Source organism: Quercus suber, unplaced genomic scaffold (genome assembly GCF_002906115.3).
Source record: "Quercus suber isolate HL8 unplaced genomic scaffold, Cork oak 2.0 scaffold_416, whole genome shotgun sequence".
NCBI classification, from domain to species: Eukaryota; Viridiplantae; Streptophyta; class Magnoliopsida; order Fagales; family Fagaceae; genus Quercus; species Quercus suber.
In genome coordinates, this window is record NW_027069867.1 from 1 (window position 1) to 16,857 (window position 16,857).

The 16,857-nt window shown below is 35.2% G+C and overlaps 2 protein-coding genes across 3 annotated transcripts; both read left to right on the forward strand.

Moving 5' to 3' along the window:
* Window positions 1–10,434: 10,434 nt before the first annotated feature.
* Window positions 10,435–11,115, forward strand: LOC111984699 (uncharacterized mitochondrial protein AtMg00310-like). Its single transcript, XM_024016313.2, has one exon. It carries the CDS (start codon window positions 10,435–10,437, stop codon window positions 11,113–11,115), a length of 681 nt encoding a protein of 226 aa, XP_023872081.2.
* A 1,820-nt stretch (window positions 11,116–12,935) lies between these two features.
* On the forward strand, window positions 12,936–15,280 carry LOC111984715 (putative cyclin-D6-1). 2 transcript variants are annotated; one of them, XM_024016335.2, is made up of 6 exons: window positions 12,936–13,287; window positions 13,505–13,585; window positions 13,826–13,921; window positions 14,040–14,241; window positions 14,358–14,488; window positions 14,643–15,280. In XM_024016335.2, the coding sequence occupies exons 1-6, from the start codon at window positions 13,111–13,113 to the stop codon at window positions 14,898–14,900; spliced, it is 945 nt and encodes a 314-aa protein (XP_023872103.2). In that variant the 5' UTR covers window positions 12,936–13,110; the 3' UTR covers window positions 14,901–15,280. The 2 variants fall into 2 exon arrangements, with proteins under 2 accessions (XP_023872103.2, XP_065617587.1); XM_065761515.1 differs by having other exon boundaries at window positions 14,196–14,241.
* The last annotated feature ends 1,577 nt before the right edge of the window (window positions 15,281–16,857 follow it).

The window sequence follows — 16,857 nt, forward strand, 5'->3', positions numbered from 1 at the left end:
GTTTGTAACAATGGTGGGATGTGGTGGTGGGTTTGTATCAGTGGTGGGCTGTGGTAGGGGTGGCAGTGAGTTGGTGGGAGTGATGGTGGGAATACATTTATATGGTTGGTTTTTTATAATGTTATTTTAATATTTGTATATATTATTTAAATGTATAGAATTAAAAAATAGAAGATGTGATGAATGGTAAATTGTAAAATAATGTGTTAAAATTGATAAAATAGGTTTTGATGTAGTAAAATGACATTTAGCATAGCACACCTGATGGGAATGCTCTTATGATGATTACTATAGTTTCATATCCTAAATCAAGCATTTTTTTTTTTGGGATCTCACAAAAATTAAGCAATATAAATAGTGAATTATAATGTGGGTAGCTTCTAAAGGATAGCCCTAGATGGCTAATTTATTATGCGTTAAGTTACTATAAATTGTTTTTATTTTTTATTTTTAAAAACTAACTGATTAGAAATATTGCTAAATAAATATTTCATCCCTTTCTTGGGCTCAAACTAGACCGCCCATTCCTCCATGCACTTGGTGGATGAGGAGATACCATCTGATTAGACTCGCTAGACGGTGCTAGTACATACTGCTTCATAGCAACATAGATTAACTGAAAAAGTAATGGGTATAAGTAATTATGGCATAGCTTTTGAGGCTACCGAATGTCAAATTAAGAGTGGTAATAATAATAATGAGTACACCATCACACACCCCTTGACACGATAGTTATTTCACACATATAAAATTTTTGTGAGGTAGGAAAGGCAATGACCGAGATTCAAGTTTTTAAAAGAGAACTTCATACACATATACACATAGATTAAATTAGAGCAAAATTTCTATCTTGTCTAAAAAAAGGGGTAAAATTGTCTTTCAATTTTTTTTTTTGGGGCAGAAATTGTCGACTTTCATTTTAAACTTCAATTCAACAACCAATTTCTATTAAAAAAAATTAACAACCAATTTTATAGTAGTAGTATTTAGCAAGCTAAAAGTAGCTGAAAACGTGATTAGTATGACCTGGGTATATATGATCAGTTGAGAGAGATCAAAGAGTTCATTTGCAAATTCCATCGAATTTATCTAGGATAGAGTTGTTGTTGTCGGTTTTTTTTCCCCCTAACCCAATCAATGGAAGAAGAAAAACAATTCATTTCAGATCATTAAGTAATATTAATATTTCAAGTGGCCTACAAGTATAGTGTAATCAATTTTGTTTGTTGGTCAACAACAAAAAAATCTCTCTCTCTCTCTCTCTCTCTCTCTCTCTCTCTCTCTCTCTCTCTCTCTCTCTCTCTCTCTCTCTCTCTCTCTCTCTCTCTCTCTCTCTCTCTCTCTCTCTCTCTCTCTCTCTCTCTGCTTGTGGCAAATTTTATAATAGTGGTTGGTTGATTTTGGTTGTTGTTGGTTGGTTGATTTTGGTTGGTGGTGATGAGTTTGTAACAATGGTGGGATGTGGTGGTGGGTTTGTATCAGTGGTGGGCTGTGGTAGGGGTGGCAGTGAGTTGGTGGGAGTGATGGTGGGAATACATTTATATGGTTGGTTTTTTATAATGTTATTTTAATATTTGTATATATTATTTTAATGTATAGAATTGAAAAATAGAAGATGTGATGAACGGTAAATTGTAAAATGATGTGTTAAAATTGATAAAATAGGTTTTGATGTAGTAAAATGACATTTAACACAGCACACATGATGGGAATGCTCTTATGATGATTATTATAGTTTCGTATCCTAAATCAAGCATTCTTTTTTTTTGGGATCTCACAAAAATTAAGCAATATAAATAGTGAATTATAATCTGGGTAGCTTCTAAAGGATAGCCCTAGATGGCTAATTTATTATGCGTTAAGTTACTATAAATTGTTTTTATTTTTTATTTTTAAAAACTAACTGATTAGAAATATTGCTAAATAAATATTTCATCCCTTTCTTGGGCTCAAACTAGACCGCCCATTCCTCCATGCACTTGGTGGATGAGGGGATACCATCTGATTAGACTCGCTAGACGGTGCTAGTACATACTGCTTCATAGCAACATAGATTAACTGAAAAGGTAATGGGTATAAGTAATTATGGCATAGCTTTTGAGGCTACCGAATGTCAAATTAAGAGTGGTAATAGTAATAATAATGAGTACACCATCACACACCCTTGACACGATAGTTATTTCACACATATAAAATTTTTGTGAGGTAGGGAAGGCAATGGCCGAGATTCAAGTTTTTAGAAGGGAGTTTCATACACATATACACATAGATTAAGTTAGAACAAAATTTCTATCTTGTCTAAAAAAAGGGGGTAAAATTGTCTTTCAATTTTTTTTTTTGGGCAGAAATTGTCGACTTTCATTTTAAACTTCAATTCAACAACCAGTTTCCATTAAAAAAAATTAACAACCAATTTTATAGTAGTAGTATTTAGCAAGCTAAAAGTAGCTGAAAACGTGATTAGTATGACCTGGGTATATATGATCAGTTGAGAGAGATCAAAGAGTTCATTTGCAAATTCCATCGAATTTATCTAGGATAGAGTTGTTGCTGTCGGTTTTTTTTCCCCCTAACCCAATCAATGGAAGAAGAAAAACAATTCATTTCAGATCATTAAGTAATATTAATATTTCAAGTGGCCTACAAGTATAGTGTAATCAATTTTGTTTGTTGGTCAACAACAAAAAATAAATAAATTTTGTTTGACATGACCTTCATTTCACACTAATGACGACCATGGACTAGTTAAGTATTTATGCAAAGCTATCCTACTAATTGAAAAAAGAGTATTAGTAGTTATTTATCGTATCAGCCTAATGATATGCAAGTTGCATAATTAAATGGCAGCATAATAGCTTAACCGGATCCATTCAATAAACACTAACATTTGTGAAATATAAAACCAATATCAATGGAAATATCATTTGCAATAAGCAAAGCATGATATCAACAATGGTTACATAAATTAACAAGTACATAAACATTTTACTCTCCCTAGTAAAAAAAACAAATTACACTCTCCCAATATATATTTCTCCCACTGAGAAATGTATCACAGTTTTATGATTTATCTCCACATTGTTGTGGCAATGACAAGGGCACAACGATGAAACACGGGTGTCTGGATCCATTATTATGAAAACACGTATCTAAAATTGGACACTTATGTCATTGTTGTGATGGGTCTAGTGCAACCAGATATTGAACCAAAGAAAAGTCTTCATATGATTTAAGATTAATCAATATATAAAATCTTGTTATGCATCAACATATCTGGGTTTTAAAAAAAAGGAAAATCCATGAAATACTTATGTGAGATGAATTAGACTTTAGATTCACGTAGTGGAAATTATAATCATTTTTGAGAAATTAAGGGTTTTTTATTTTATTTTTTATTTTTTACTTTCAATTTTATGAGTTATTGCCTCTAATTGAGTTATTTAAGTTTTTTTTTTTTTTTGGTTTTATGGATGTTGTTACTAATAGATGAATTCACTTTTGTTTGACAATGATAGTTCTTTGTTGGCCACTGATTCCTAATAGATCAATTTTTGGATCGAATAAGATGGATGTTTAGCACATTCCTATCTTGTCACTTAGTCTCTTAGCCTAAATCAAAGGATTTAGATGAGTGGTTTTCCAATGTAAATTATCTTGTTCTTAGTTTGTAATTAGGAATTAATTGGATACAATTTTCTTTTGGTTTGTAACTAAGAAAAATCCATGTAGTTTCATTTTTCGTCTTTTTATTGAGTTAGTATAATTTTTTAATAATTTAATAAAAGATGTATTTTAATGGGTTTTTTTTTTTTTTTTATTATCTAAAAATAAGAATCAAGTGGTGATTTCATTGCATATGCCTAAATCTATAGGAATAAATATTATCATTTGATCCTTCTTTATAAGGCTTGCTATCCAAGGAATACCCGAAAATCCAACTCCCCTCAAGTTGTGGTTCTCACAAGAGGGTTTAGGGGACCGGAAGAGAAAGATGTGTCAATTGAGGTGTAAACAAAAAGAGACTATATTAGCATATGAGATCAATTAAAGCCAATAGATGTTGTCCAATGTCTTCAAAAGGGGTTTTGATGTTAAATCAATTTTACAACACCCATATGAAATATGTCGCTCTTCCTTTAACCTCCATCTAATAATGACAAAGTTTAGTTGGAGGTTGACATTTAGTGAAGCTAAGATTGTGATTCCATTGAAAAAGGAAAATAAGAACACGTCAAAAGCACCAATAATATAAAGAAGAATATGATTGAAATGAGCACAAAGAAAGTTGGGTAAAATTGTATAATTAAAATCACTAGAGCATTAGGGTTTGTCCACCAATATCGTTAAGCATCAAGTTATTTAAGTTTTTTTTTTTTTTTTTTTTTTGGTTTTATGGATGTTGTTACTAATAGATGAATTCACTTTTGTTTGACAATGATAGTTCTTTGTTGGCCACTGATTCCTAATAGATCAATTTTTGGATCGAATAAGATGGATGTTTAGCACATTCCTATCTTGTCACTTAGTCTCTTAGCCTAAATCAAAGGATTTAGATGAGTGGTTTTCCAATGTAAATTATCTTGTTCTTAGTTTGTAATTAGGAATTAATTGGATACAATTTTCTTTTGGTTTGTAACTAAGAAAAATCCATGTAGTTTCATTTTTCGTCTTTTTATTGAGTTAGTATAATTTTTTAATAATTTAATAAAAGATGTATTTTAATGGGTTTTTTTTTTTTTTTTTTTGATCTAAAAATAAGAATCAAGTGGTGATTTCATTGCATATGCCTAAATCTATAGGAATAAATATTATCATTTGATCCTTCTTTATAAGGCTTGCTATCCAAGGAATACCCGAAAATCCAACTCCCCTCAAGTTGTGGTTCTCACAAGAGGGTTTAGGGGACCGGAAGAGAAAGATGTGTCAATTGAGGTGTAAACAAAAAGAGACTATATTAGCATATGAGATCAATTAAAGCCAATAGATGTTGTCCAATGTCTTCAAAAGGGGTTTTGATGTTAAATCAATTTTACAACACCCATATGAAATATGTCGCTCTTCCTTTAACCTCCATCTAATAATGACAAAGTTTAGTTGGAGGTTGACATTTAGTGAAGCTAAGATTGTGATTCCATTGAAAAAGGAAAATAAGAACACGTCAAAAGCACCAATAATATAAAGAAGAATATGATTGAAATGAGCACAAAGAAAGTTGGGTAAAATTGTATAATTAAAATCACTAGAGCATTAGGGTTTGTCCACCAATATCGTTAAGCATCGACTATGGCAAAAGTAATATCTAACAAAATTGCCGAGTTTCACTAGGGAGACTATAAAGCCCTATTCTAACAATTAGAAAATTCAAGAATAGACTTATGAAATAATTAGGAACTAAAATCAATCTAAGAAAATAATTATGAAAAGAGACAATTGATTTCAATAATCAAAACATCAAAAACATGCTTGGATTGATAAGTGTATAGCTTACAATATTGAGGATTCACTCCTAACCCTATATGAGGTTCTTAAACTTTCATGGAAAAGAAAAGCTCTTAAAAATAATAAGTAAAAACTATTTTTCAGCATCTCAAAAACACGGCTGCCCTACTCTCCCCCAAAACCCTAAAACATATGCTCCCAAAAAGGAGAATAAATTTATCAATTCCCATTTTTCAGCACGGTTAAGTTATAGTAAACTACAAAGTTGTATATCTTCAAGTCTTCTTTCCACTACCATAAGAATTAGATAAATCTAAAATCTAAGTAAAAAGATATGACCAAAATACCAAGACTGTACAAACTATTTTCATATCAAGATTTATTTCCTACTTTGCATGGAACAAAATTACCTCTTGCCTTTTATATTTTCACACATCCTTGACTTGTTATATGCTTCAAAAGTCACTTCTCAATTTATCATGAACATTGTTTCTCAAGGAAAAAAAAAATTTTGATCTTGAACATTGGATTCTCTTAGATGCTTAATGTGCATGATTGGCTTATTAGTTTTAATCTCTTATAAGAGAAAAATACACGTAATAAGTATATTTTATAGAAAACTTGCAAACTTTCATATTTATGTGTAAGTGCGGGATAAATACAAAATATATGTGATAATGCCTATCAAAACTAAGATACTATTGTAATTTTAAGTAATTATCACCAACTTAAGGCCATTTGCATCCAAAGATGGAAGATGCATTTTTCCCCTCCATTTTGGATTACTCTGTAGCAAAAAATCACCAAAAACACTCTCACATTTAGTTTTGCTTCATTGTTCAAATTTGTACGCTTTGTTACGGTATTATCTAAATATACATTACCACCATAACAATGTGTATATCTTAAAACATTTTCTCTCTCCTTATAATGAAAGAATAAAAAAAAAAAAATAGTAAAAATAGAATAAAAAGTAATATTAAAAATAGAGTAGTATGAGAATAGAGAGTGAGATCTAGAGTATATTATCAAAGTGGATAGGTAAACTAGATAGTGTGACTTTTTTGATGAACTAAAATGCATTTTTTCCAAACTCAAATATGAATGCTCTAACTAATTAGTATGCTCTTAGTTGTTGCTTGTGAAGAAAATAGGCAAAAAATTAATGAAACCACTAAATTCATTCATTTTAAATAATTTACCAATTAAAATGGGAAATTTTGAATTTGTAGACCAATGAAGCTTAGTTATAATTTTCAATCTAAAATAAACAACCAAAAAAATAATGGGAAACTGTCAGTTCTCGGTAGGGTTTAGAGCAGGTTTCCTACTCTCCATACCGTAGCATAGTGGTTACCCTCCTTGTTGTGAGGAGGAAGGTGAGTTCCCTCTAGTGACAACGTTGCTAGGAGGGCTAGGGGTTTTTTTTCTTTGTGGGGTGGGGATACAGTGAGAGTGGTTGGTATGGAGGAACTAACAAAGGATTGGAAGAAACTGTCGTTATCTAGTAAGGAGGATAACAAGTTTGATTTGTCAAAAAACAAGAAAACGCAAACATATACTTTAGCTGCAAAGTTCTTTACGCGGCGCTCTGTAAACATTGAGGCGGTGGCAAAAACTTTCAGGCCTCTTTGGCGCATGAGAAGGAAGTTTGAAGTTAGCAAAGCAGGGGATAATATACTACTTTTTGCGTTCGAATCTGATGAGGATATTGAAAAGGTCCTTATGGGAGAACCTTGGGCATTTGATTGACATTTGGTGGTTTTCCAAAGGTACGATATGTCCTCTCCGATTGAGAACTTACAGTTTAATAGGGTATCCTTTTGGATTCAGATTCATAATTTACCATACTCCTTAATGTCAAGCGAGGTTGCAAGCAGTTTAGGTGAGACATTAGGAGAGGTCACGCTGCCAAGAGATCAAAATGAGATGAGGGGTGGTAATTTTCTGAGAGTGAGAGTGGCCATTGATGTATCGGAGCCAATTTGTAGAGGCCGGCGGGTTAAATTTGATGAGAATGAAGACGGTTGGGTATCATTTATGTATGAAAGGTTACCTAACTTCTGTTATTGGTGTGGCCATCTCACTCATGATGACAAGGATTGTAGTCTATGGCTGAGGAGTCGTGGAACACTTTCATTGAGTGACCAACAGTTTGGTCCATGGCTGCGTGCTAGTTAGTATAATCCAATGAAGAAGACAGTGGTGGAAGTGCAAGGGTATGATAAAGCAAGTGCAGCAACGAATTCTAAGGAGGGAAGGATTACTAAGGTGATGGACGAGAAACAGGGGGCACCGACGATGTTTATGAGGATTGAGAAGGTGGCCAACGGTGGGTTAGGCAACGCAGTTACCGGGGAGGCTGTGACAGCAAGGGGGAATAAATATGCAGCGGATTTTACGGAGGAATTGAAGGCCATTGATGAGGCAATAAACGGAAATCTCGGACATCAATGTGCACAAGGAAGTCAAACTGAATTAAATGAGGCTAATAATGGAAAGATTATGGATATGGAAATTGTGGAAAGCAAAGAAACTGGAACGGATCAACACGGCGCGGAAATAAAGGACATCCCACGCTTGCAGAAACGTATGGAACAGGGAGATGTAATGAAATCAGAATTTAATATGGGTTGGGTGGAAAAAGAAGAAGCAAATAAAGGAAGAAAGAGCGAGATGACAAGGAAAACGGCAGGTAGTGAATTAGGCTTAATTAGGCCCACGCAGGAGGAAGGGGCTCGGCCTAAAGGAACATGGGTTAGAATTAGTAGACCGGTTATGGGAAAAGAGGAAATAAAAGAGCAGAAATAGGGGCCAAAAAGGAAAAATAATATGCAGCAAACAGAGGAGGGTCTGATGCAGGAAAAATAAAAAGGGGTTAGAATGGAGCAGGAAACAAAAGGCTTAAGCTTGTTATTGGCTTTGGAATTTGGATCGGCGGAGGTTGTTGGGCAGTCCCGCCGGGTCCAATGAATCTATTAAGCTGGAATTGTCGAGGGCTTGGGAACCTCCGGACAGTTAATGCCTTGAAAGAGGTGATAAAAAAAGAAGATCCCAAAATAGTCTTCCTCATGGAGACAAAGTCGAACAAGGATTGGATGATTATGGTCCGAGATAAATGTGAATTCAAGAATGGTTTCTTTATGGATAGCAATGGTGCAAGTGGAGGTTTGGCGCTACTTTGGAAGGAGGAGATTCGGTTAGACATTCAAACTTACTCACAAACATACATTGATGCTTTGGTGGAAGGTGAAACAGATTCAAGTTGGCACTTTACAGGATTTTATGGCAGCCCGGATACGCCGAAGAGGTTCGATTCTTGGACAAAGTTGAAACAGCTGAGCCACATGTCTTCTCTACCATGGCTTGTCATTGGAGATTTCAATGAATTAATAGGGATGTCTGAGAAGGAATGTGGTAGTTTTAGGCCAAGGCAGCAAATGATGAACTTTGTGGAGATAATTGACTATTGCAGATTGAAGGATATGGGATTTATAGGTCCATGCTTTACTTGGTTGTATCAGAAAAGGGACGGGACTCAAATACGTGATAGGCTTGATCGAGCATTGGCAACGAATGAATGGAAAAACCGGTTTCCAATGGCTAGATTGTACCACCTTACATCCTCAGCATCAGACCATTCACCATTGCTGCTTAGATTCTCCAATAAAAGAAGGAAAAGAAGAGAGAGGATGCTATTTAGATTTGAAAAAAATGTGACTATAAGATCCGAGGTGCGAGACAGTGGTGGTGGAGGCATGGAACGAGGGATTGATCTCTAATTCGGATTACCCATTTGTAGCATGCTTAGATAATTGTCGGGTGAGGCTTGAGGCATGGAATAAGACCGAATTTGGGCATGTTGGCCAGAAAATAGCTGCATTGCAAAAACACTTGGAATGGCTAGAATTACAACCAGCATCTCCAAGTAATATTCAGGACATGAGAAATGCAATGATGGAATTGAATGGGTGGCATGAGAAAGAGGATGCTATGTGGTTTCAAAGATCAAGAATTAGTTGGTACCAAGACGGGGATAGAAATACTCGCTTTTTCCATGCAAAAGCATCAAGTAGACATAAGAAAAGTCTCATGGAGGGGCTGCTAGACTCAAATGGATGCTAGCAAGATGATGAAGACCGAATGGGGGAGATGGTGGTGGACTACTATAAAAAGCTTTTCACAACCAATGCACCGATTGATTTCAATGAGTTGCTGCATGCTATTCAGCCAAAGGTGACTCCAGCCATGAATCAGAAACTTGCAATGGAGTTTACGGAGAATGACGTAAGAACAGCATTGAAACAAATGCAACCTCTAAAAGCTCTTGGACCAGATGGTATGCCTCCTTTATTTTATCAGCATTTTTGGTCGAATATTGGTGATGTAGTCACTAAAACCATTCTTGATTTTCTTAATAATGGTTTAGCACCTCCTAATTTTAATCAAACCCATATAGTCCTTATTCCAAAAATTAAAGAGCCAAAATGTGTGACTGATTATAGGCCTATTAGTCTTTGTAATGTGGTTTTTAGAATTACATCAAAAGTAATAGCAAATAGGCTGAAGAAGATACTACCATCCATTATTAGTGACACCCAAAGTGCATTTGTGCATGGAAGGTTGATCACCGATAATGTTTTGGTAGCTTTTGAGTTCATGCATCATATTCAACATAAAAAAGGGGGTAAGAAAGGGGAAATGACTCTGAAATTAGATATGAGTAAGGCGTATGATAGAGTAGAATGGGTGTGTCTTGAATAGATTATGACAAGAGGGCATATAATTTCTACAAGGGGTCTACGACAAGGAGACCCCTTATCACCTTATTTATTTATCTTATGTGCAGAAGCTCTATCGGCCTTAATTAAGAAAGCAGTGGATAATTGAGAGATGGAGGGATTGAGTATTTGCCGAAACGGACCAAAAATCTCACACCTTTTCTTTGCAGGCGACAGCATTATTTTTTGTAAGGCTACACTTGAAGAGTGCAGCATGTTACAAAAAATCCTTGCAGTCTATGAGAAGGCATCCGTGCAACAGTTGAATAGAGCCAAAACATCTTTGTTCTTTAGTAGCAATACTCTGGATGAGGTGAAAGAAGAAATCAAGAATAGATTTGGGGCACAAGTCATTAGGCAACATGAGAAGTACCTGGGATTACCGTCTCTGGTGGGAAGAAATAAACGAAATTCGTTCAAGGAAATCAAAGAAAGACTTAGTAAGAAATTAGCAGGTTGGAAGGAGAAGCTCTTGTCAAAAGCAGGAAAAGAAGTGTTGATTAAGGCAGTAGCTCAAGCTATACCTACGTACACAATGAATTGTTTTAAAATACCCGACTCTTTATGTGATGAATTGACTAGCCTGATTTGCAATTTTTGGTGGGGTCAAAAACAACATGAGAGGAAAATGGCGTGGATCAGTTGGGACAAATTATGTGAACCCAAGGCAGCCGGTGGAATGGGTTTTCAACAACTAAAACAATTCAACCTTGCACTACTTGCTAAACAAGGATGGAGACTTCAAACTATGCAAAATTCCTTATTATATAAGCTGTTTAAAGCACGGTATTTCCCTCGTACAGATTTAATACATGCTGCACTTGGTACACATCCATCATATGTGTGGAGGAGTATTATGGCAGCTCAATATTTGGTGAAGCAAGGGAGTCGGTGAAGTGTGGGGAAGGGAACATCCATTCGGGTATGGGGGGATTAGTGGCTGCCGTCAAATTCAACGTACCAAGTGGTATCTCCTAGATTATTCTTAAGTGAAGAAACAAAGATGTGTGAGTTAATTGATTCAGAGTCTACACAGTGGAAAGCACAGGTGATTGATGCTCTGTTCCTCCCACATGAGGCAGAGTGCATTAAAAGTATACCATTAAGCATACAGCCACTGAAGGACAGAATTATATGGGCAGAAAGTGCAAACGGTTTATTCACTGTTCGTAGCGCATACAAGCTGGCAATGAACCTCTCTCGACCTACCAATTACGGCTCAAGTTCAGATGAGAGCCAAACTAAAAAGTTTTGGAAGCTAATATGGAGGATACAAGCACCGCACAAGATTCGACATTTTATATGGAGGGCATGCCGAGACATTTTACCGACAAAGATGAACCTGGTACGAAGGAAGATATTGCAAGATGACTGCTGCAGTGAGTGCCATGAAGAACTCGAGACATCTGGCCACTTATTTTGGAGCTGTCCGAGAGCCAGAGAAGTATGGAGCTGTACAAAGATCCATTTTGGTATAGCTCGAGAGCAAATTCACTCGTGTTTTGATTTAATGTGGCACATGATTATGGAGGGAACGTATGATGAGTCAAAGGTGGCGTTGGTTGCAGCAATCGCATGGGCAATTTGGAGCAATAGAAACGAGGTGCGTAATGGGGGAAAAAAGAAATCGAGTTGCGAACTGGTGCAGTGGACTTCTCGTTATCTTAGGGAGTATTATGTTGCTCTTAAGCATTCAGCCACGGTTCCAGATGTCCAGGAAGCGAAGTGGACACCTCCACCACTAGATAGATACAAAGTTAACGTAGATGGGGTGGTCTTCAAAGCACAGAAAGCAACTGGTGTGAGTGTTTTAATTCGGGACGACCATGGTCAGGTAATTGTAGCATTGAGCAAGAAGATTAATGCATCGTTGGGACTGTTGGAAACAGAGGCAAAGGCTGTCGAAGCAGGAGTTCAGTTTGCAAGAGATATTGGCATTCAGGACGTTATAATTGAAGGGGATTCCCTGACAGTTATGAATGCTCTTTGTGGTAACACTTCACCTCCCTCTTCAGTGGCAGCAATGGTAGCAGGTACAAAGGTCTTGAGTGGGTATTTAAGCCGAGTGGATTTTTCACATGTCCGTGGACAATGTAATAGACCAGCACATTTGTTAGTAAAGCATGCGGCTGGTATAGTTGATTTTATTGCTTGGTTAGAAGAGAATCCTTACTTTATTGAGCAATCTCTTCACATTGAATTTGAGTTAATTTTAATGAAAGTTGCAAATTTCCTATCCAAAAAGAAAAAAAGAAAAAAAGAAAAAAAAAAAGAAAAAAAGAAAAGTAATGGATTTGGAGCGAGATGATTGCACCATGCAATTACCACCTTAACCTTTTTTTTTTTTTTTTTTTTTTTTGAGAAATCTATTTAACCTTTTTATCTTATCAACTTTTACATTTCACATGCGGTAATCGCATGATACACTGTTCATAAAAAAAAATCGCATGATACACTAACCCACCGGATCTCAATCTAAAAGTAATATCATATGTCATGTAAAAATCCCATACATACACGTCGCAAAAGTCAATTGGCAAGAAGGCTTAGAAGTCAAAGACAGTCAAATAAACAAAGACTTTTTACATTCCATCCAATAATCTTCTGACGTACCTTCAGCCCCACATGCAGCCCTGATCCATTAGATAATCACCCCCTCACATCCTCATTCATTTTTCTTCCCAATAAGAGAGAGAGAAGCTGTCAATGCGTTAACACTATAAGATAGAGAGCTGCAAGCAAAGCAGTGAAGTTCCAAGTCCACACACAGCTTCTTTTAAGAAAGCAGAGAACTTTCTCAGCTTTTCCTTATCACTTGACTTCACTTTTTAAACAATGTCTTGCGTGTTCTCTCCTCAACCCCAGAACTGAAAACCTCACAGACATATCCATGGAGTTCAATCTTGAAAACCCATTAACAAATTTCAATGACTCTCACTCTAACGCATTCACTTCTCTCTTCCTCGCTGAGTCTGAACACATGCCAGCTGAAAACTATTTTCAGAGTCTCAAATCCAAAGATTTTGATATCTCTGTTCGACGAGAAACCATCTCTATAATTTCACAGGTACAGATAATGCACCATTTTTCACTATTGTTTGTGTTTGACCACGATTTATTCCTTCTTTTGCGTGGATATGGGAAAACAAGGAAGAAAAAAAAAAGCTTAAAACTTTGTATGAAACGTTTTCACTCTTTCTTTTCTAGACCCAAATGATTTTGCTTATTTTTTAGTTCTATGTACATTCTGAATTTCTGAATCTATGTTAGTTTGTTTTTTTCAGCTCTCTTGCAACTTCGATCCGTTATTGTCTTACCTTGCTGTCAATTATCTTGATCGGTTCTTGTCTAGCCAAGGGATGCTGGTAAAGAAACCTTCAACATGGCGACTTTGGATAATTCATCATCTTTGTTGAATTCTATTGTGTTTGCTGATTTAGATCATACTATCATAGCATTTTGAAAAGTAAAATTAAAAATTGTGTTGGTATCTTTGGATCAAAACAAAAGAGGTCCTTCCTAGAATGCCAGCAAAATCAAAATGGTACATTATATTATTTAAGGTTCAATTGCTTTGAGATCTAATAAGAATCTTCATTTAACAGCAACCAAAGCCATGGATTCTAAGGCTTCTTGCTATCTCCTGCGTTTCTCTAGCTGCCAAGATGAAGGGAACAGAGTTTTCCCTCTTTGATTTTCAGGTAAACATACATGCTACTGCAATATAGACCAAAGAATCTATTACACACAAATACTTTGTGAAATATACACTAGTAAAGCTTATATGAATCTCGTTTGTTTAACTCTGGGTTGGAATAGGGTGATGGAGGTTTTATTTTTGACACACAAACAATAGAGAGAATGGAGGTCCTCATCTTGGGAGCTCTAAAATGGCGAATGCGCTCAATCACTCCCTTTTCTTTCATATCTTATTTCATTTCTTTGTTCAAACTTAAAGACCCGTCATTGAAGCAGGCTATTAAAGCTCGAGCTACTGAGATCATATTCAAAGCTCAAAATGGTAAATACCCAGAAAAAGAAAGGACACAAAAGAAAAAAAGAAGAAAAAAAAGAAGTCAACATCTATTGGGCACTTTTCCTCTTCTTTGGCTCACAAAATCTTTATTTCGTTTGCAGAGATTAAGCTTTTGAAGTTCAGGCCTTCAATAATTGCTGCGTCAGCTCTTCTCTCTGCTGCTCATGAATTATTACCCTTGCAATATCCATGCTTTAGAAAAGCAACATCCAATTGTTCATATGTAAATAAAGTATATATCCCACTCCAACTTTTTCTGTTACCTGCATTTTGAGACAATTTTCGCTTTAAGAAATTTACTATAGCAGAATAATATGACAATAATGTACCTAATTTGAATTACTTTTCCATATTGTTACTATATGATATGGTGAATTATTTTGCAGGAAAACTTATTGCAATGCTACAATGCAATGCAAGACATAGTGATAGATGGATACGAGTCAGTTCTCGATATGGCATCAAGCTCAGTCACACCGGTCAATGTGTTAGACCAGCAATTTTCAAGCACGGAAAGCGAAAAGACCAATGGCACTATTACTAGCAGTAGTACAAGTAGATCAGACAGAGACATCAAGAGGAGAAGAATCATTGGTTACTGTGACAATCCCACGGTCCAGATTTCTCGGATTCAACAGTGTTGATGAACTTGATTCCACAGTAATAATCACCGGTCCATTTGAGAGTGACACTACCTGCCTCAAGTAATGAACAGAAAAAGAAAAAAAGAGGTGGGTGAAGAAGTTGATATTTCATGGATAAAACAACTGTTGCATATCTCTGGCTTTTAGCAAGGCCCACTTACTCCCTTTCGGCTAACGCAGAATTGGGAGCAAAGAAGAGAATTTTTGTTTCTTTTGTTTTTCTTAGGGACCAAACAAAGACAAAACATAACTTTGGATTGTAGGGTTCAATTTTGTGTTTCTGTTTTGGTTCTAGTAACTAGTGTGATTGTGTCTCTTAGTTTCTGGCAAAGGAATAATAAGTATGAATAACAAAACAACAATTTCCTTGGAAATTAAAATTCTACTGCGTACCCTTTTAAACGTGCAGCGTCGGTGTGATATACCCATAATTACGGTTTTGACCTTGTGGATATAAAATAAATTTAGTAATTGGTTGAAATCTCGGAATTGAGATTAATATAATATCAATTTCATATAGACAAGTTTACCATTGTCTTTACCTTTATTATAAAGGTTTGGTTAATGTATAGGCATATATTAATTATTTATTTTAGAAAATATTTTATAAAAATTAAAAAAATTGTCAAAATAATTAATTACTTTTTTAATTTTTTATAAATATTTTTCTAAAGTGGTCTACTAATGTATACTCTTAGACCATAAATTTAGTAAAACACTTATTATAAATCATTTGGTCACCTAATTAGTAGCTGTGGATGATGTGCGGTACATTTGTTGTGAAACAATGCTGTGAAATTTATGGAGGAATTGTTGGAGTTTGTCTTTTTGTTTGTTTTTTTTGTTTTTTTTTGTTTTTGTTTTTGTGAGGAGATAATATTTGTGCCCAGGGATTTGCAATAACTATGTCAGAGATGTTAGGGTTGGTCTCTCCAGTTTCTCCCTTTTATTGGTCACCTTGGAATTGTCAAGGTTTAGTGACAAAAATTTATTAATCACGTGATCCCTTTGATATGAGCTGTATGATGGTCCCCCTAATGAGATTTCCTTATACTAAAAGATATCTGGACCCAATTTTGAAGATCTCTGTTTCCGTACCTGGAAGATGACAGTAATTGCACAGAGGGATTTCGGACCACCAGATGAATTAAATCTGTTTTATGGGCCAAGAATGGATATGCACTATTCATAGCTTTACATGGTGGTAGTGTGGTACTGGGTGACAAAGAACGTCCACATCCATATGGATTATGAATCTCATCTTTTCTACGTTTAATATATTCATCCATTACTCAACAGAACAATCCATTTTTTTTTGTGAAATCTTTATTGCTACTGTTGTATATTTAGCTATGATCATGGTACATGAGTGATAAATCATCCATTGTTTCAAAGGGAAAAAAATCCATTTTCAAATAGGCTTATTCATTGTAAAAAGGTTTTTTATTATTATTTTTTTAAGCTGGCATTAGCTAATAGGTATCAGGGTTGTGTATTTTTATCCTTGTTTATATATATATATATATATATATGAGATGAGTTCAAATTATACCTGATGTAGTTCTTTAAAGTTACACATTTTTTAAACTATTAGATTTAAGTAAATCTAACGGTCAAAAAAGACACTCATTAATGGTAATATTTTAATTAGGATTTTATTAATTATTCCTTATTTATTATATTCCATACATACTCTCTAAACCTAAAAAAAAGTTATACATCTCTCTCCTTCTCCTCAACTACACGTTTCTCTCTCTTTCTTTCTCCTCCACTGCTCTTCCACCTCCATGACCAAGTTGCCGGTAGATGAAAAAAAAATAAAAATAAAAATAAAAAATAAACAGCGGCTGGTTGCACAATGGAATTTCTGATCACCACGATTGACAAACAAATTTTATCCACTACAAAATTTTGAAGATGATTAGTACTAATGCCAATACCACAACCAGTCATCATT

What these genes read in the sequence shown, in the direction of transcription:
- LOC111984699 (XM_024016313.2), top strand. Translation starts at nt 10,435, where the DNA reads ATGTTACAAAAAATCCTTGCAGTCTATGAGAAGGCATCCGTGCAACAG.
- LOC111984715 (XM_024016335.2), top strand. Translation starts at nt 13,111, where the DNA reads ATGGAGTTCAATCTTGAAAACCCATTAACAAATTTCAATGACTCTCAC. An exon ending in CCATCTCTATAATTTCACAG is followed by an intron (nt 13,288 to 13,504) that starts GTACAGATAATG and finishes TGTTTTTTTCAG; the next exon opens with CTCTCTTGCAACTTCGATCC. An exon ending in TGTCTAGCCAAGGGATGCTG is followed by an intron (nt 13,586 to 13,825) that starts GTAAAGAAACCT and finishes TTCATTTAACAG; the next exon opens with CAACCAAAGCCATGGATTCT.